The sequence below is a fragment of the Sceloporus undulatus genome, chromosome 2 (assembly GCF_019175285.1).
Source record: "Sceloporus undulatus isolate JIND9_A2432 ecotype Alabama chromosome 2, SceUnd_v1.1, whole genome shotgun sequence".
In the NCBI taxonomy this organism is placed as follows: Eukaryota; Metazoa; Chordata; class Lepidosauria; order Squamata; family Phrynosomatidae; genus Sceloporus; species Sceloporus undulatus.
The window spans coordinates 78,836,483-78,851,630 of NC_056523.1; the positions used below are offsets into that span (position 1 = coordinate 78,836,483).

General features: G+C 38.7%; 1 protein-coding gene across 5 annotated transcripts in view; it reads left to right on the top strand.

The window, feature by feature from the left end:
* RNF123 (ring finger protein 123) overlaps positions 1-15,148 on the top strand; it is a 152,785-nt gene that overhangs the window by 1,824 nt on the left and 135,813 nt on the right. For all 5 annotated transcript variants that reach the window (XM_042452202.1, XM_042452206.1, XM_042452207.1 and 2 more), the window contains exons 2-7: positions 5,328-5,445; positions 8,709-8,793; positions 10,362-10,441; positions 11,439-11,536; positions 14,136-14,190; positions 14,586-14,671. In XM_042452202.1, the coding sequence (XP_042308136.1) occupies positions 5,364-5,445; positions 8,709-8,793; positions 10,362-10,441; positions 11,439-11,536; positions 14,136-14,190; positions 14,586-14,671 (486 nt within the window). In that variant the 5' untranslated portion in view covers positions 5,328-5,363. The remainder of the gene's footprint in view (positions 1-5,327; positions 5,446-8,708; positions 8,794-10,361; positions 10,442-11,438; positions 11,537-14,135; positions 14,191-14,585; positions 14,672-15,148) is intronic.

The following is a 15,148-nucleotide window of genomic DNA, read 5'->3' on the forward strand; positions in this document are numbered from 1 at the left end:
ATTCAGTATGTGTGTGTTTATTTCTCTGCAGGTTTGTATATATATATGTGTGTGTGTGTTTGTTTATGCATGTGTATATATGTGTGTGTGCGCGCATATATATATATATATATATCTGTGTGTATATGTGTGTGAGTATATATATTTATACATGTGTATATTTATACAGTATGTGTGTGTTTATCTCTCTGCAGGTATGCATATATATGTGTGTGTGTGTATTTATGCATATATGTCTAGGTATGTCTGTGTGTATATATATATATATATATGTCTGTGTGTACATATGTATGTGTATGTATGTGTAATTGAGGCTGTCATAATTTGGCCACATCGTGTGAAGGCACACTCATGAGAAAAGACAGTGAAGCTAGGAAAGGTAGAGGGCAGTAGAAAGAGAGGAAAACTGCATACTAGATGGATGGACTCAATCAGAGAGGTCATGGGCCTGAATTTGCAGGACTTGAGCAGAGCAGTGGAGGACAAGGGGTCTTGGAAATATCTCATCCATAGAGTTGTCACGAGTCAAGTCACCTGAGGATAGTTAGCAACAACAACAATAAGTGTGTGTGTGTGGCTATGCACACGTCTGTCTCCCCTCCTCACTCTTGGCACAACACTAGGGCCCTTGTGCTCCTGGAAGAGCTGTGTGGCTTCACTCCTTCTTCCTCAATCATCTGCCCCTCCTTCCTCAGCCAAAGGAGTGAAGCTACTCAGGTGTGCCCACTGAGCTAAAGTTACCTGGAAGAGATTTTTGATGTCATCTTCAGCATGCATTTGGAGAAGGTCAACCCTGCTCAGTTCAGTGGGATTTTCTGTTCTTAGCTATGACAGCCCAATTCTAATGTGGCTTACTCTGAAGTAATACACTCCTTTTATTTCCATGGGATTTTCTCTTGAGGAAGATTCCTAATAGGTTGGGCTGTTAGTGTACAACTCCTACTCAACAGTAGAAAAGTCAGTCGTGGAGCCAGATAGAAGTCTGATGGCTATAAAAGATATTTCGGTGAAGGGCTTGTGGTTAGAGTTATTCCCCTGTCACCAGAAGAAGCCTAGAAGGATATAATTATCCCCATGATATGTGGAATTAGCTTTCACAACAGTTTGATCCAGAGTTATTGCAACATGCCTTGTACAGAGAGGTTGTAGTGCTGTTTTGTACCACAGCTGGACTCATGTTCCTTGTTTTGTGTGCCAAATCCTAAAAATAACTTGAATGTTCCTCAAAAAGTATGGATCCAGGCAAGGGGTCTGTCTTGTGGGTTTTCAGCCAAATCTTTTTGTTGGAGCCCAAGCTGACATCTGCATGGTCTTCTTTCTCCTGTTTTTATTCTTTTAGCTAATAAATGGCTGGCATGTTGTCACATAATTTATCCAGCAGACAAGATAAGCCAGCAGTCAAAATAAAAATGTAATTAAAATTTATATAGGTTGAGTTTCCCTTATCTGGAATTCCAAAATAGTCCAAAACCCCAAATGGGAAACATGGGTAACTGAGATAACCTTTGCTTTAGGATGGTTCTGTTTACACAAACTTTGTCTCCTGCATAAAATTATTAAAAATATTATGTATAAAATTACCTTCAGGCTGTGTGTATAAGATGCATATAAAACATAAATTAATTTAATCTTTAGACAGTCTCCAAGGTTTCTCATTATGTATATGAAAATATTCCAAATTCTGACAAAAACTGAAATCCAAAACACTTCTGATCCCAAGCATTTCGGATAAGGGAGACTCAACCGGTTTTTATTTACTCATAGCCACTTCATATGATGGACTGAAGCTTCAGTTTTATCTTCACTTCCTTGAGACTGGAGCGTGGCTTTGGCATGGCTTCCAGCCTCTTAGAATACATGCATCATTTAAACAGCATACCTCCCAAGTGACCCAAAGCAGCTTTATTTTAGCCTGACTGTTCAGGCCCTAAGTCTGAACTCTGTGAACACAGGAATAGCCCCTGTGGATTACATGAATGGCTTGTCTAGGTCAGCTGCTGGTTTCATCCTATGGCCAGCTAGATGCCTATGGGAAACCCATATGCTGGTCATGAGGGCAATACCTGTCATTGTAGTCCCCTGATAAGTGGCATTCAGAAGCATTTCTGGCTCTAGAGATATTGTGACCAGTAGCCATCAATTGCTTTCATTCATAAATTGTCTGTTTTCCATTGATAACTATCTTACTTTGTAATCATCAGTGCTTGTGACAGCAAATTCTGTGGTTTAACTGTGCACAATGCAAAAACATATTACAGTACTGTCTTCTGTCCAGAACATCTTGCAAATCAGCTTCTGGGTTCTGACTCTATAAGAGAAAGGGGAAAAGCCGTATACAGGTATACCTCACACTGCACGTACTCTGCAGAATTAATGCAGTTGGACACTGCTTTAACTGCTGCCATGGCTCAGTGCTATAGAATTCTGGGACATGTAATTTTGTGAGTTATTTAGCCTTCTCTGTCAGAGAGCTCTGGTGCCACAACAAACTACAAATCCCAGGATTCCATTGGATGGGGCCATGGCAGTTAAGGTGGTGTCAAACTGCATTAATTTTGTGGTGTGGCAGCAGCCTCAGTTAAACAAGCCTTTGAGAAAGAAATTACTCTTTACAAAGTCTTCTTTGTGCCTGCCCAACCCCTTCTTCCTCTTTGTCCTCCCTCTAGATGGAAACTTTTTTAGCAGCATCAGCACTGGGAAGATGGTGAAAGGGGGGCTGCAGATGCATGCGACATTCAGCAGCAGTGTGGCTGTAGCAAACAGTGCAGTAAAACTTTAACTGAGAAAGAAGGGTATTCCTCTGTAGCTGATCTCACTTTAGCTGTGTGTGTCAGTCTACAAGGGGCAAGATGGACACCAGCTACTTCTGGAAACCCTTACTGATGTGTGAGCAGCAAAATAGAGAAAAAGGGGAGAACAGATAAGCCTGCTCACCAGCTATTTCCAACATTTAAAAAAGATAGAACCATAAATTTGGCACCAAAACAGAAATGATAAGAAAAGTGGGCATTGGTGAAAGAAAATCATTCTAGAACATTTACGTGACTTGGTTGTTTCATTTCACATGTGCATATCTTCAGTTCTGAATAAAAAGTCTGCTGAAACATGTTCAAGCTATTCTTTTTTGTGATATAGGAACCTTATCCCCTTATTCTTTCCATGTTCTTCATGCTTCTGGTCCCACAATTTCTGTTGTAATGCCCAGGGGCACATCTCATTTGTTAACTGATATGTACTTCTTTACAGTTGCAGACTTCTCTCAGTTCTTCTCTCTAGTATGTATGTTCCTCCAAAACCCAGATACTGTAACCTTCCCTCATAGAAACATTGCTCCAGTTCCTCAGGTTTGACTGCCCTTTTCTGTATCTTTTCAAGTTCTACAGTGTCTCTTTTGGGATTCATGGATCAGAAATTAGGCATACGTCTGAATAAGCCTGCACAAGATTGTGCTGTGAAGGTCTACCATAAATAGAACCATCTTTGCTTTTACAGGTGTATCAAAATGGTTACATCTTTCTGTTGGATTATATTGACACAAAAACTCAGATTAGGACTGTTTCCACATGTGCTCTTAGTGTCATAATTCTCAGTCCAGAGATGATTAGACCACTACCATACATCATGTAGCCTTGAATAAAGCTACTTGCCTGGTGTGGAATGTATGGAAATTGCTTCAGTTGCCATAGCAGAGAAGGTTAACACAAGTTGGTTCATTTTAACTTTGAAGTCTCCAACAACTTGAAAAGGGATGTGTGAGCAACTTTTTTCATATATTGGCATATTATTAAAATTTTAAACCATAATGGGACCCTTTTGGAATCCTAGAGATAATTCGTCACAAAATTAATTAATTTTCAACAAAATGTGAGGGTACCGAGTGTGGTCTAGGGGACAGCCTAACTTAACAATGCAATTCAAAACAATGCAGCTAGTTTTTCGGTTGTCATATACACAGGTTCACAGGTTTGATACACCAGTTTTATTTATGGAGGTTGCCAAGGCTACTTTTTGTATTCAAGAGTGAAGGACACTACAAAATTGTGTTATGAGAGCTTCACTGTTAGTATCTGGAGAAAGAGCATGGGTCCTTTGGCTAATGTGGAAAAATAACAGGTTAATAATAATAATAATAATAATAATAATATAGTTCAACCTGAGAAGGTTTGAGGAATTTGCTATGTACTGTACTTGCTTCTTGTTATAGAATGACATTGTTGCACATAGACTTTGAGAATGATAAAGCAATGACAGCTGGGGGCATAAACAGTTGAAGCTCCTCAATATGTTGCTTCAGTTTCCTAGTAAATGGAACAGGTTGTATAGCAGAGGCCAAGCTGAAATGCAGGTTTTTGTTGTTTTAAAAAAGGTGACAGTGGAAATTTGTAGTGAGAATGGAGGGGATATATGTCTGATTAAATGACAACATCTGGATGCTGTATTCTGTGTTCTTGTACAGGGCTTGCATATCTCCATCACAAATTGTATTTTCATTCAGACGGGTAGATTTCACTTTCTTTTTCTTCAAGTATCATGCTGTGTTTATGCAGAAAACTACAGCTGCTGTTAAAACCATTATTTAGAACTGTTGCAGGTAATGAATGTCCATTGACAAACAGAAGTCAGCCATAAAAGCATCACTCATTCTCTGTGCTGTTTGGATTCATGTATGTTACATGTATGTTTGCTTCAGGTAAATGTGTTTGTTAGCACACATTTCTCCAGAGTTGTATATTTGGGTTAGATTGCTCTTTCTGTCTCACTGCCTCTTGTGTGCCTTTCCTTCTTTATTTTAAAATAATGATTTTGAACAGTTTTAATCATCTCATTTCCTGCATGGCAGGGGGTTGGACTGGATGGCCCTAGTGGTCTCTTCCAACTCTATGATTCTATGATCTTTAATGAACTTTTATACCCTCCCTTTTTGTGTGTGTGTTAAGTTTCTAGTTTTGTTAGGAATTGATAATCTTTTCCAACCTTTTCTTGCTTGTGCCAAATGAAATAATGTTAATTATGGGGTAGATTTTTTTTATATTTACTTGCACTCATTAATGTTAATTGCATTCAACTCCAGAACTCTCTAACACTGTCTGGAGACAGCAAGACTCCTGGCTGTTTTACAGCACATTCTTAGAAGCAGAGATTTCCATGCCAGAGGTTATTCACAAAGACGTACAGTACCACAGTACCTCAGAATTCGAGAAATGCAAAATTGTTCATGTATTTATCTTGCTACTGCAGTTTTGTGAGGAGAAGCAAGATGTTTACATCCTTTCCTTACCTTGCAAATGTTTTAATTTCTGATCAGTTCACTTTTCCCCATATTTCAGCTTTGATGTTAGTGGCCATTCACACGGATCTGAATTATGACATCAAGAGGTTCAGGCACATCATTTTCTCGGAAGAATTACAGATTAAGCACAGAACCAGAAAAGTCCAAGGTTGCAGGTAGGAACAATGTTGTGGATTATCTGAGTGGAGTGGGCAGTGGACAAAAAGAGTAGGCTTCAAAAAACAAACAAACAAACATCTTGACACATACTCATTAGCAGACCACCATCTGACTTTGTTGCAGCCCTTTACTTGCTGAAATAAAGTTGCCACCTAATCTCCTTTTTGCTGTAGTCCCTCTGTTATTGACATATATTTGGAGAGTCAGCTTAATTTTGAAATCTTTACCAGCAGTAAGTAATTTAAGTATGCTGACCAGATGCAAAAGATGACAGGGCTCCAGTACTGTACTTTCAGTAGTTATTGTAGACAAAATTTAAGTGTATGTGGCTCTGGGGGATGGTAGAAAGTATACTCCAACCCCCCTTTCCACTCCAAAGCCTTTGTGTGTGTCCATACATGTGTGCACATGTGCGCACACACATAATTTTTTTTTCAGGTAACAAACTGCCTGAAGATCAATTAATGCTTCAGGAGGCCTTGAGAATCACTGATATATCCCTCTAACTCCCCGAAGAATGCCCCTCAAAAGCAACATTCTGATTGTGAATTTTGGATGACAATGGGGTGATGGATGAGTGAGAAAGCATGTCATGTGTGCACAGGGGCAAAAATTGGCCCCTATCCAGCCATAGTAGCCCAGGTGTGGTTTGTCATGGTGGCCAACTCTGCTTTCAGGTAGCATAAATGTAAACTAGTGTCATGGACATTAGATATATTTATAGCATTAATGGCTAAAAGTTTACACTAGGTCTGGGGAATATGTGACAATCAGGTGTTGATGGACTCCAGTTCCCATGAGCCCCAGTCAATGTGATCAGCCTCAATTCCTCACCCTAGATTTACACTTTGGCTCAAGGATTATAAATAAATCTGGAGGGGATAAAGAGCTTCAGCAGAATATATAACCAATGATGAGAACCATTGTTTCAGATGTCGTTGGACTGCAAGGCCTAGCAGTTCTAGCTAGCATGGTCAATAGTGATGGAATCTGCAGTCCAGCAACGTCTGAAGGATGCGTGTTTTAGCCTATCAGAGTGCTAAAAAGCTGACTATCCCACCAACTATTATCTGTACAGTCCTACAATGTCTAGTCAGAAGTAAGTACCACTCACTTCATCAAGACTTTTTCCTCAGGTGTGTATAGAATCACATCTTAAATCTCTGAAGCACTATTTGGGGTTAGGAATTAACAAATCTAGTTGAAACCAAGTTGGTATAAAACCATCCTACCCTATGAGGAGGCAAGGTAGACATGGCAGAGGATTTGTTTTCAGGCATATGCAGGATTGGAGAAGCAGCGTGTGTCTTAATGGATCTGTAAGGTCTTGTTAATTCACATGAATATAGAAGGGCCTGTGGATTTGGCTCAGTGACCTTTTACAGTGGTACCTCGGGATACGAAATGCGCGGGTTACGAAATTTCCGGGATACGAAAAAATCCCATAGGAAATAACTGTTCCGGGTTACGAATGTTTTTTCGGGTTACGAAAAAATTTTTGGTGCTTTTCGGCGCTATTTCACACGAAATCGCGGCTTTTCCCCATTAGCGCCTATGGGTTTTCGGCTTGCGAAGGCTTTTCGGGTTACGAAAGCGGCCGCGGAACGAATTAATTTCGTAACCCGAGGGAGCACTGTACTATGCAGTGCTTTCAATCTATGTAAATAGGATTTCAGCTGCAGTTAAAAGCAGAAGGGTTAATGACATCCAAAGAGACAAAAACAAATGTCTAATGGAAAGTGGTGTGGAATTCAGAAGAAAAGGGTAAAGGGTAAAAAAAGACTGAGCAAATAACATAATCTTTCTCCGCTGCAACGTGACATTTTGTTTTTACATTTTCCTTGTGATTGTGTTGTAAACTTGTTTCCTGGTCTTAGGAGTCATTTAATTGCAATATATATTGTAAGCAAACATGAGTTCATCAAGTCTCCCAAACTGAGTCTGAACTACTGGCATGCAAATTATATGAAATATCTCCATTACAAGGGAATTGCAGAATTCACCTTGTACCACAAATATGGTTATATGAATCCACCTTCATCTCAGAATAGATAGATTTTAAATACAACTGCTGCTTAGTATGAAAGCAAAAATAGGGACAGTAGAACCCCATGCTTATAGCTTACATACTGAATTGTAGCTATTAAAAAGACCAAAAGGGCTGTGGAACTTTAGGATATGTTATAAGAAAACCTGTCTGTACACTTCTAATTTATTTTTGATTTGGCTTGTTTGTCATTTTGTTTTGTAACTCATTTACACTATGTTGATACAGACCAAACCGATTTGCCATTTCAAGTGGCATCCTTCTGCTCCCCCTGCCAAGTAATTCAAGGGAATGTGTAAACACTCAAATAACAGCATGGCAACAGTGAGGGACAGGAGGTGCATTGATGTGTTATTTGATTCCTTCAGGCAGTGTCTTTCTGTATGTCAACTGGAGTAAATTTTATTAATGTCCCAATGAAGGAATCTGGAAGTAGATTAGCATCCATGATGACCGACACTGTTTTTCATTTGTCTGTTGTTCTTGCTGGGAAATATTTCATGAAAAGTGTGGGGATAGACCCTTATAGACAAGGGCTGCACCCCTATGCATGATTAGGATTGTCCATTGAACTTGGATTTAGTTTCAAATGAACATATGTAGGTTTGAGTTGTAATTTACTGGTTGTGACAAGATCTCATTAGAATTGTATCCTTAAACTCCAGGTTTCTGCCCCCTCCCCCATTAACTACAGTATAGTTCTAACTGTAGTCCAAGGCATGGTCTGAAAGCTCATGGTGCTGAAGTGGAGCATGACTTCCTCTAATGACTGCCAGGATAGAATATCATGTATATAGCTTTGAATTCTTTAATATATAGAATATAATGAAATGAATTAATAAACCAAGCAGCAAGCTGCTTGGTTTACCTACTGAAGGCTGCATTTGCACTGCAGAAATAATCCCATTTGACACCACTTTAAATGCAGTGGTTCAATGCTGTGGAATTCTGGGAATTGTAGTTTGTTTTCTGACGGAGAATAGCCAGAGAAGGCTAAAGAGCTCAGAAAAATGACGGAGAAGGCTCTCTGACAGAAAAAGCTAAACAGCTCAGACAACTACAAATCCCAGAATTCCATATCATTGAACCATGGCAGTTTATGTGGTGTCCCATGGGATTATTTCTGCAGATATAGCCGAAGTGAAATATTTTTTTTTTCCAAAGTTATACCTAATGGTTCATTACTGACTTGTTTCTTGTTATTTGTTATAGGAATAGTGAACGGCAAGCTCCTAAATGATTACCTTCATCGCATCTTTTCCAGTGCAGAGGGAATTCAGCCTACTGCTGCCTACAGGTATTGTGTTCCTGATTCACTCATGGCCAAAGTTGTTGTGCTGCTATTGTTATGTCACTGCTGTCGTTGTTATAACTATTTTCATTTGTATCCTGCCTTTCCACCAAAAGAGCAAGGTAGCTGTACTGACACAGTGTTGTGCTTTTATTTAGTAATCATCTTTACTTTCTTGGGAACACAGAAGAATCATATCACTGATGTTCGATGGAAGAAAAGATTCACTCTTCTGTAGAAGTGTTTTTCAGAACTGGCTTGCATGCTTTCACTTTGAAGGTGTATAGGAGAGAGGCAGACGTAGAGCATCAATTACAGATCTAAATTTTCTGTAAATATGACAATATTGCCACCACAAATGGCCAATAATGATGTAGGCTAGACATCTTTTAATATCCATAGAACATTCAGAAAAAATAGTCTTATATGTTTCAAAATTAATAATAATATCTGAAAAACTGTTCACAATTTACTTTAGTATGAATGTCAAGAGAACATTCATAATATTAAGAAAACTGATGTCCAGTACATCACAGACTGTGATATAATTCATTTAATTTAGTAGAGTCTCAGTCAGAGTCAGTAGAATATCACAAAATCAGCCCCTAAATAAAGTAACTTAATTTAATTTTTATTACACATTGAAGTCAAGTATATTCATAGCACAGAATAAATACTATTGTTTAAAAGAATCTTATCAATTCTATTCCTGGAAGTACACATAAGTTCATGATGGTGGTAGTGATGTTTGAGACACTTCATGTGAATGTCTGTTGGGCTGAACGAATTGTATGTTTGTATTTAAAGATCTGCGAGGTCAGATTCCACCCACTATATACTTAGCTTCTGAACTCACAACTGAGCTGCTGCTAAAAATAACTTTCATCCTTTTTTTTACTTTTGATGAGCAGAGGTTAGCAGGAGGAGGAAGAGTGACTTCTTGTTCCTTCCCCACATTTCTCAGATACTGTATTCCTAAAGTATTCCATTTCCCTCCCCCCCCCAACTTTTGAATTTCTCAATCTTATAATTAAGTTTCTTTTATTTGTTTCTTGAGATCATAGCTTGCATAGGAAAAGAGGGTGCTTAGCATACATATTACCTTTTGTTGGACTGAGGTATTACTTTAGACCTGTACGTGGTATGATCCAGCAACCACAATGCAACCCACCAGCCATGTATGATGGTACATCAGGGATTCAAAAAGCCTTCTGATTTTGTTCCCTCTTTATCACAAAGTATGTGGACCTGCCATTTTTACATTGTTTAATTGGAAAGGAATTTTGTCATTTGAAACTTAAGTAATTGTTAGGATAATAGATGAAATTCAGACCAAAAGGAAGGACTTGTGTGTGTGTGTGTGTGTGTGTGTGTAATCAGTTTTCTTATTCATCTAATATATTCTTGTTTTAAAACCATTTCTGTTTTTCTTATCTCCATTTTTCATGTAAATAACATAGTTCATTTGAATTGCTAGTTTTTGAAGAAGAGTATTGAAATAGTGAAGGGGTTCTGATGTAAGATTTCTACAAGATCATGTGAAATCTCTGAAGGATGCTTTACTTTATTTCTAGAAAGCACCTGTCCTTTCAAAATCTACAAGAACACATAGAACGACTGTTGGCAGAAAATGGCGGGCCTGAAGATGGTCAAGGTAGGTGTACATAGAGTACCTGCTCAGTTTGGAATTTCCCAAAAGAGGCTAGCTAGCTTCTTATGAAAACTTTCATCCTAAGCTTAGTTACTCTCTTATTCTGTGACAAGCATAGATGTACTAACTTGGAGTAGATGTGTACATGTTAACACTGACTTTCCAATCAGAAACAGAAGGGCCATTCTTTTTTAATTTTTTGAATCCATTACACACAATACTCAGATTTTATTTGAGTGAAATCATTGCCCTTTCTTCTGAGATCTGACATCAAACATGTATTTGAATTTCTCCCCTTGTAAACTTGCACAGATTTATTCAGAGGCAAATTCCTTTTAAAACAGGAAGTTTTTAAAGAATGAGCAGGGGCAGTTGTATTTTATATTACTTTATGCTGAACATTTTTAATAGCTTTTTTTAGTTGTATTTTATTCATTTAACTTGATACTCTGTTTTAATACTGTGATTTTGTTTTAAATATTCACTTTTTGTAATTTTTATGCAAATAAATAATAATCAGTCATCATCATCATTATATTTCATATGCATTCCATAGTACCTCATAGTATGCAATGTCATCCTTTTAAGGAGCTCATCTGCTCAGTTACTTGAATTCTTGTTGAAACTGCAGAAATGGCTGCTATTGTAAAACATTGTCTGGATTCATCACCTGAATGTTTTTGCTGTTTGTTAATCACCTCACATGCCATAAATTCATGCTTTTGCTCTCCTTTGCACTTTCTGGAATTTATAGGTCACAAAACAGACATATTTGGATACCTTGCAAGAAAATACCATATGTGATGAGTGTAACCACATGGTTTTCTCTGTTTCTTTAGAAAACTTGAGTGTTTCCACATCCTTTATCATGTAATGTCTTAGTGATGGGAGTCTTGTTTCTCTCTTTTTCCTATGAAATTGCAAACAGTGTTTAATCTTGGTCACTATATATTTTATATTGTTGTTTTGTCTCACTATGTTCCCTGAACTTTTATTTCAGATCTGGTAGTAGAGGGTAGACTTGGTCCTTCTACTGTGGTATTGGACCACACCAGTGGCTTTGAGGGTCTCTTGTTGGTGGACGATGACTTGCTTGGGGTGAGTGTGAAGTAAAAACTGTGGATTTATTCAGTCTTAGGGACTTGAAAGAGTTGTTTACTGGAACTGAGAAGGACTTATCACTTGATTGGTGTTTTCTTGCTACAGTGTTTCTATATATTTCCTCTATCCTTCATTTTGGAGTCTGATGCAGGTGTAATACTGGCTCCTTCTTAATCATAAATCAAATGTCAACCCTGGAAATGTGCATTTCTTTCTACCACACTGTTATCTTGCTCAAAAACATGGCTAAATAGTTTACCAGTATTGAGGTTAACTGTGAATGAATAAATGAATTTATTACGGCACATAGCAAGCACGAAAATATAGCAAAATTACAAAACATGTAACATCAGGTGTACTGCCGTAGCACAAATATATATACATTCTACTCCAACTGAGATATATATCCTCTATATATCCAAGTAGGAGGGGAGAGAGGTTAACTGTAGTTTAAGTTAAGAATCTGATGTCTGGGGTAGATTTCAGATGTTAATGTAAGGGAAACATTAACTCTTGTCCATGTTGGTGGTGGCAAAATATTTAACTGTGGTTGACAGAGAAATTGTGGAAATGAAGGGAACAATGTCATGTTCAGAAAGCTGGCTTCTGATTTTTTAACTGTGGTTAACATAAAAACAATGTTACATTTACACTGGTTCTTTGTGTTAACAGAAGATTGGTTTTATCTAGAGATGCTGAAAGAGACTTTCTCTCTTGATAATTTTAGCACTCTATCATCAAGTCATCTTTATGTTTTTCATTACTATGTGTGTTTGTGCCTTTAAGTCACCTGTTGGCTTTTTATAAGCCCTCTGGTGTCTGCAGTCTTGAAACTCTTCCTTGTCTCTGGTGTGCATTGTGTTACTCATTCTTATATTATGTCTCTTAGCTATTATCACAAGATTCAGTTTAATATTGCTGCAGTGTCCTGTACCTTTTTGCCTTCTTTTTATGATTTTACAGCTATTTCTATTTTATTCCAATGCGCCTGTGCCATATGCGGATGCAGAAGGTTAAGCCGCTGTAAGGAGAATGGTGCACGCACCGTGCCAGAAGCAGGAACACTCCCCCATTGAAACTAATGGGGTTTGAGCTTACACATTTTCCCCATATGTGGTGGTGGTGGGGGGTCTGGAATGGATCCTCGCATATGGGGAGGGCCCACTATATTATCTTTTTCCTGCTCTGTCTCAGTGTCCTGGCATTATTAGTTTTTATTTCTCATGTGTACTACTGCTGATATTTTTGTTTTCTGGAACAGCAGAGGATTACTTTGGAGGGGGGGTCTTGCTACTATATCTTACTTGCTAGGCTAGGCTAGTCTCAAGGAAAGAGGGACAGGACCACCTTTACAGTGAATTTAACAGCAGCTGTGCATTGCTTGGCTTACCACTCCAGGCCATCAAATATCTAGGGTGGCCTTGTAACACAGGATAGTACTTTTCTTTGTTTGCTAAGCTGTTTCTTTTGACTCTTTTACCAATCCATCTACATTTTCTGTTTTGGCCTTGCTGGTTTTGGCAGATCTTTAGACCTGCTGTTACGCAGCCCATCTGGTGCCTGCAGTTGACATGCTAGAGGCTCTTAGTTCATGCTGATCCCCACCTGTCTGTGTAGCTTATCAGGTTGAGTGTGGGGCCAGGAGAGGTTGTGGCACTGTCTTCCTTACATTGCTACCAAGACTGCTGCCACATTGCTGAATTAGTGAGATTGACAGCACTTTCACTGTCATGGCTCCGTCCTGTGGAATCCTGGGATTTGTAATTTGTTGTAGTACTAGAGCTTTCTTATGGAAAAGGCTAAATATCTCACAAAACTACACATCCTAGAATTCCATAATCTTAAGACATGGAAAGAGATGTCAAACTACATTAATTCTGCAGTGTAGATACAGCCCAAGTATTTGTATTGGGCCTTGTCTACCTTATCTCTATATTCCAAATTCCCCCCAAGCTAGTTAAGCGGTGTTTGCCTCCAAACCCCGAATCAGGTCCAAGCTGTTTAAACAATGCCTGGACCCTCTATTCAGGGGTTCCTCCTCTTGCCCCATATTTTCAAAAGTTGCTTTTTGCTCTGGGTTTTCCAGGAGCAAAACACAGCAATGACAGATTGCAGTGGGCCTCAGCATCACTGATGAATTACTCTGCACATGTGAATTGCTCTGAGGTCAGAATGAATCTGAGCGCTGGCTGGTTCACAGGGCCCACAGCTACCCATCATCTTCAGCAGAAAAAGGGGGTCAAATGGGGGGGGGGGATGCGGGTGTCAGAATATTCTGGGGGCACCTGGAGCATTCTGACAAGTGTGACTAACCCTTAGTGAAATGGAATCTGGATGTTATTATATGGACAGCCTCTTTGTTGTTGCCATTGCTATTCCTGTGTTCCACATATTTGCAGATACCCTGGTTTCTTTGTGTGCCCTGGTTTGGTGGGAACAAACTCCTGGTGATTTCTCTGAGACTTAAATTCTTAGAAGTGATCTGATACTTTTCTAGCTGTCTGCGTCCCCATATGTAAGGTATAATGAAATATTTAGGGTAGCAAAACTCTTGTAAATAGTGTATAACAACTTTCTTTCTTTCTCCTCAAATCAGGTAATTGGACATAGTAACTTTGGTTCTATCAGAGCTACTACCTGTGTGTATAAAGGTAAGAGTTACAAAAAAAGATGGTCCAAGTATAGTATCTGACCAAGTGGGAATATGTTTGTAACAAGTGGAGAACAATTTATTAATGCTGAGATTAAATAAATCTCTACCTTTAATGTTTGGTCCACTTTTGTTTCAGTTAATCTTCAGAGAAAGCCTAGCACTTGATTCTTTCTACCCAAGTAGGCCTACAAATATGTTATAGGTAGACCTATAAATATTGATAAAAACTTTGGGTAGGTAGGGACAGGGAGAATGGAATCACCCTTTTTGAAATCTTCTGGGTGCTATAATACCTTTGGGGCTGTCTGAGTGTCTGTCCTGTGTAGTTTCAGCCTATAGTATTTAACTAAAGTTTTGTCATCTGATACTTTTGCTACTCTGCTCTACTTTTAGGAAAATGGATCTATGAAGTTCTGATTTCTTCCCAAGGCCTGATGCAGATTGGCTGGTGCACTCTCAACTGTCGGTTCAATCAAGAGGTAAAAGCATTAAGCATTGTGTAGTCCTAGACTACTCTATCAAGTTTCTGATTTTCTTGTCTCTCAATGTGCAAGGCTGAGTAGATTGTCTTATTTTTGTGTTCTGAATTTTCTTACAGCTATTACATTCTGATTTAGTTGTGTACACTGGAAGGGCCTTTTTGGATAATTTTGTTCTTGCAAGCTTGTACACAAGGCTGGACTAGGAACCTCAAAACTTTTGTTGGATACAGAACTGGATCTGATTATTGCTGAACTCAATTAATATTACAACTGTTCATTGATGTCTGATATATTGTGTTGTCCCATGTGAGTGTTTCCCCAGCTTTGAGTTATCTTGTTCGGACTCTGGTCCAAAACACACTGCAGAAATAGTCCAGTTTGAGACCGCTTTAATTGCTCTGGCTCATTGCTAGGGAATTCTGGGAACTGTAGTTTTGTAAGGCATTTAGCCTTTTTAATCAGAGAGCTCTTGTG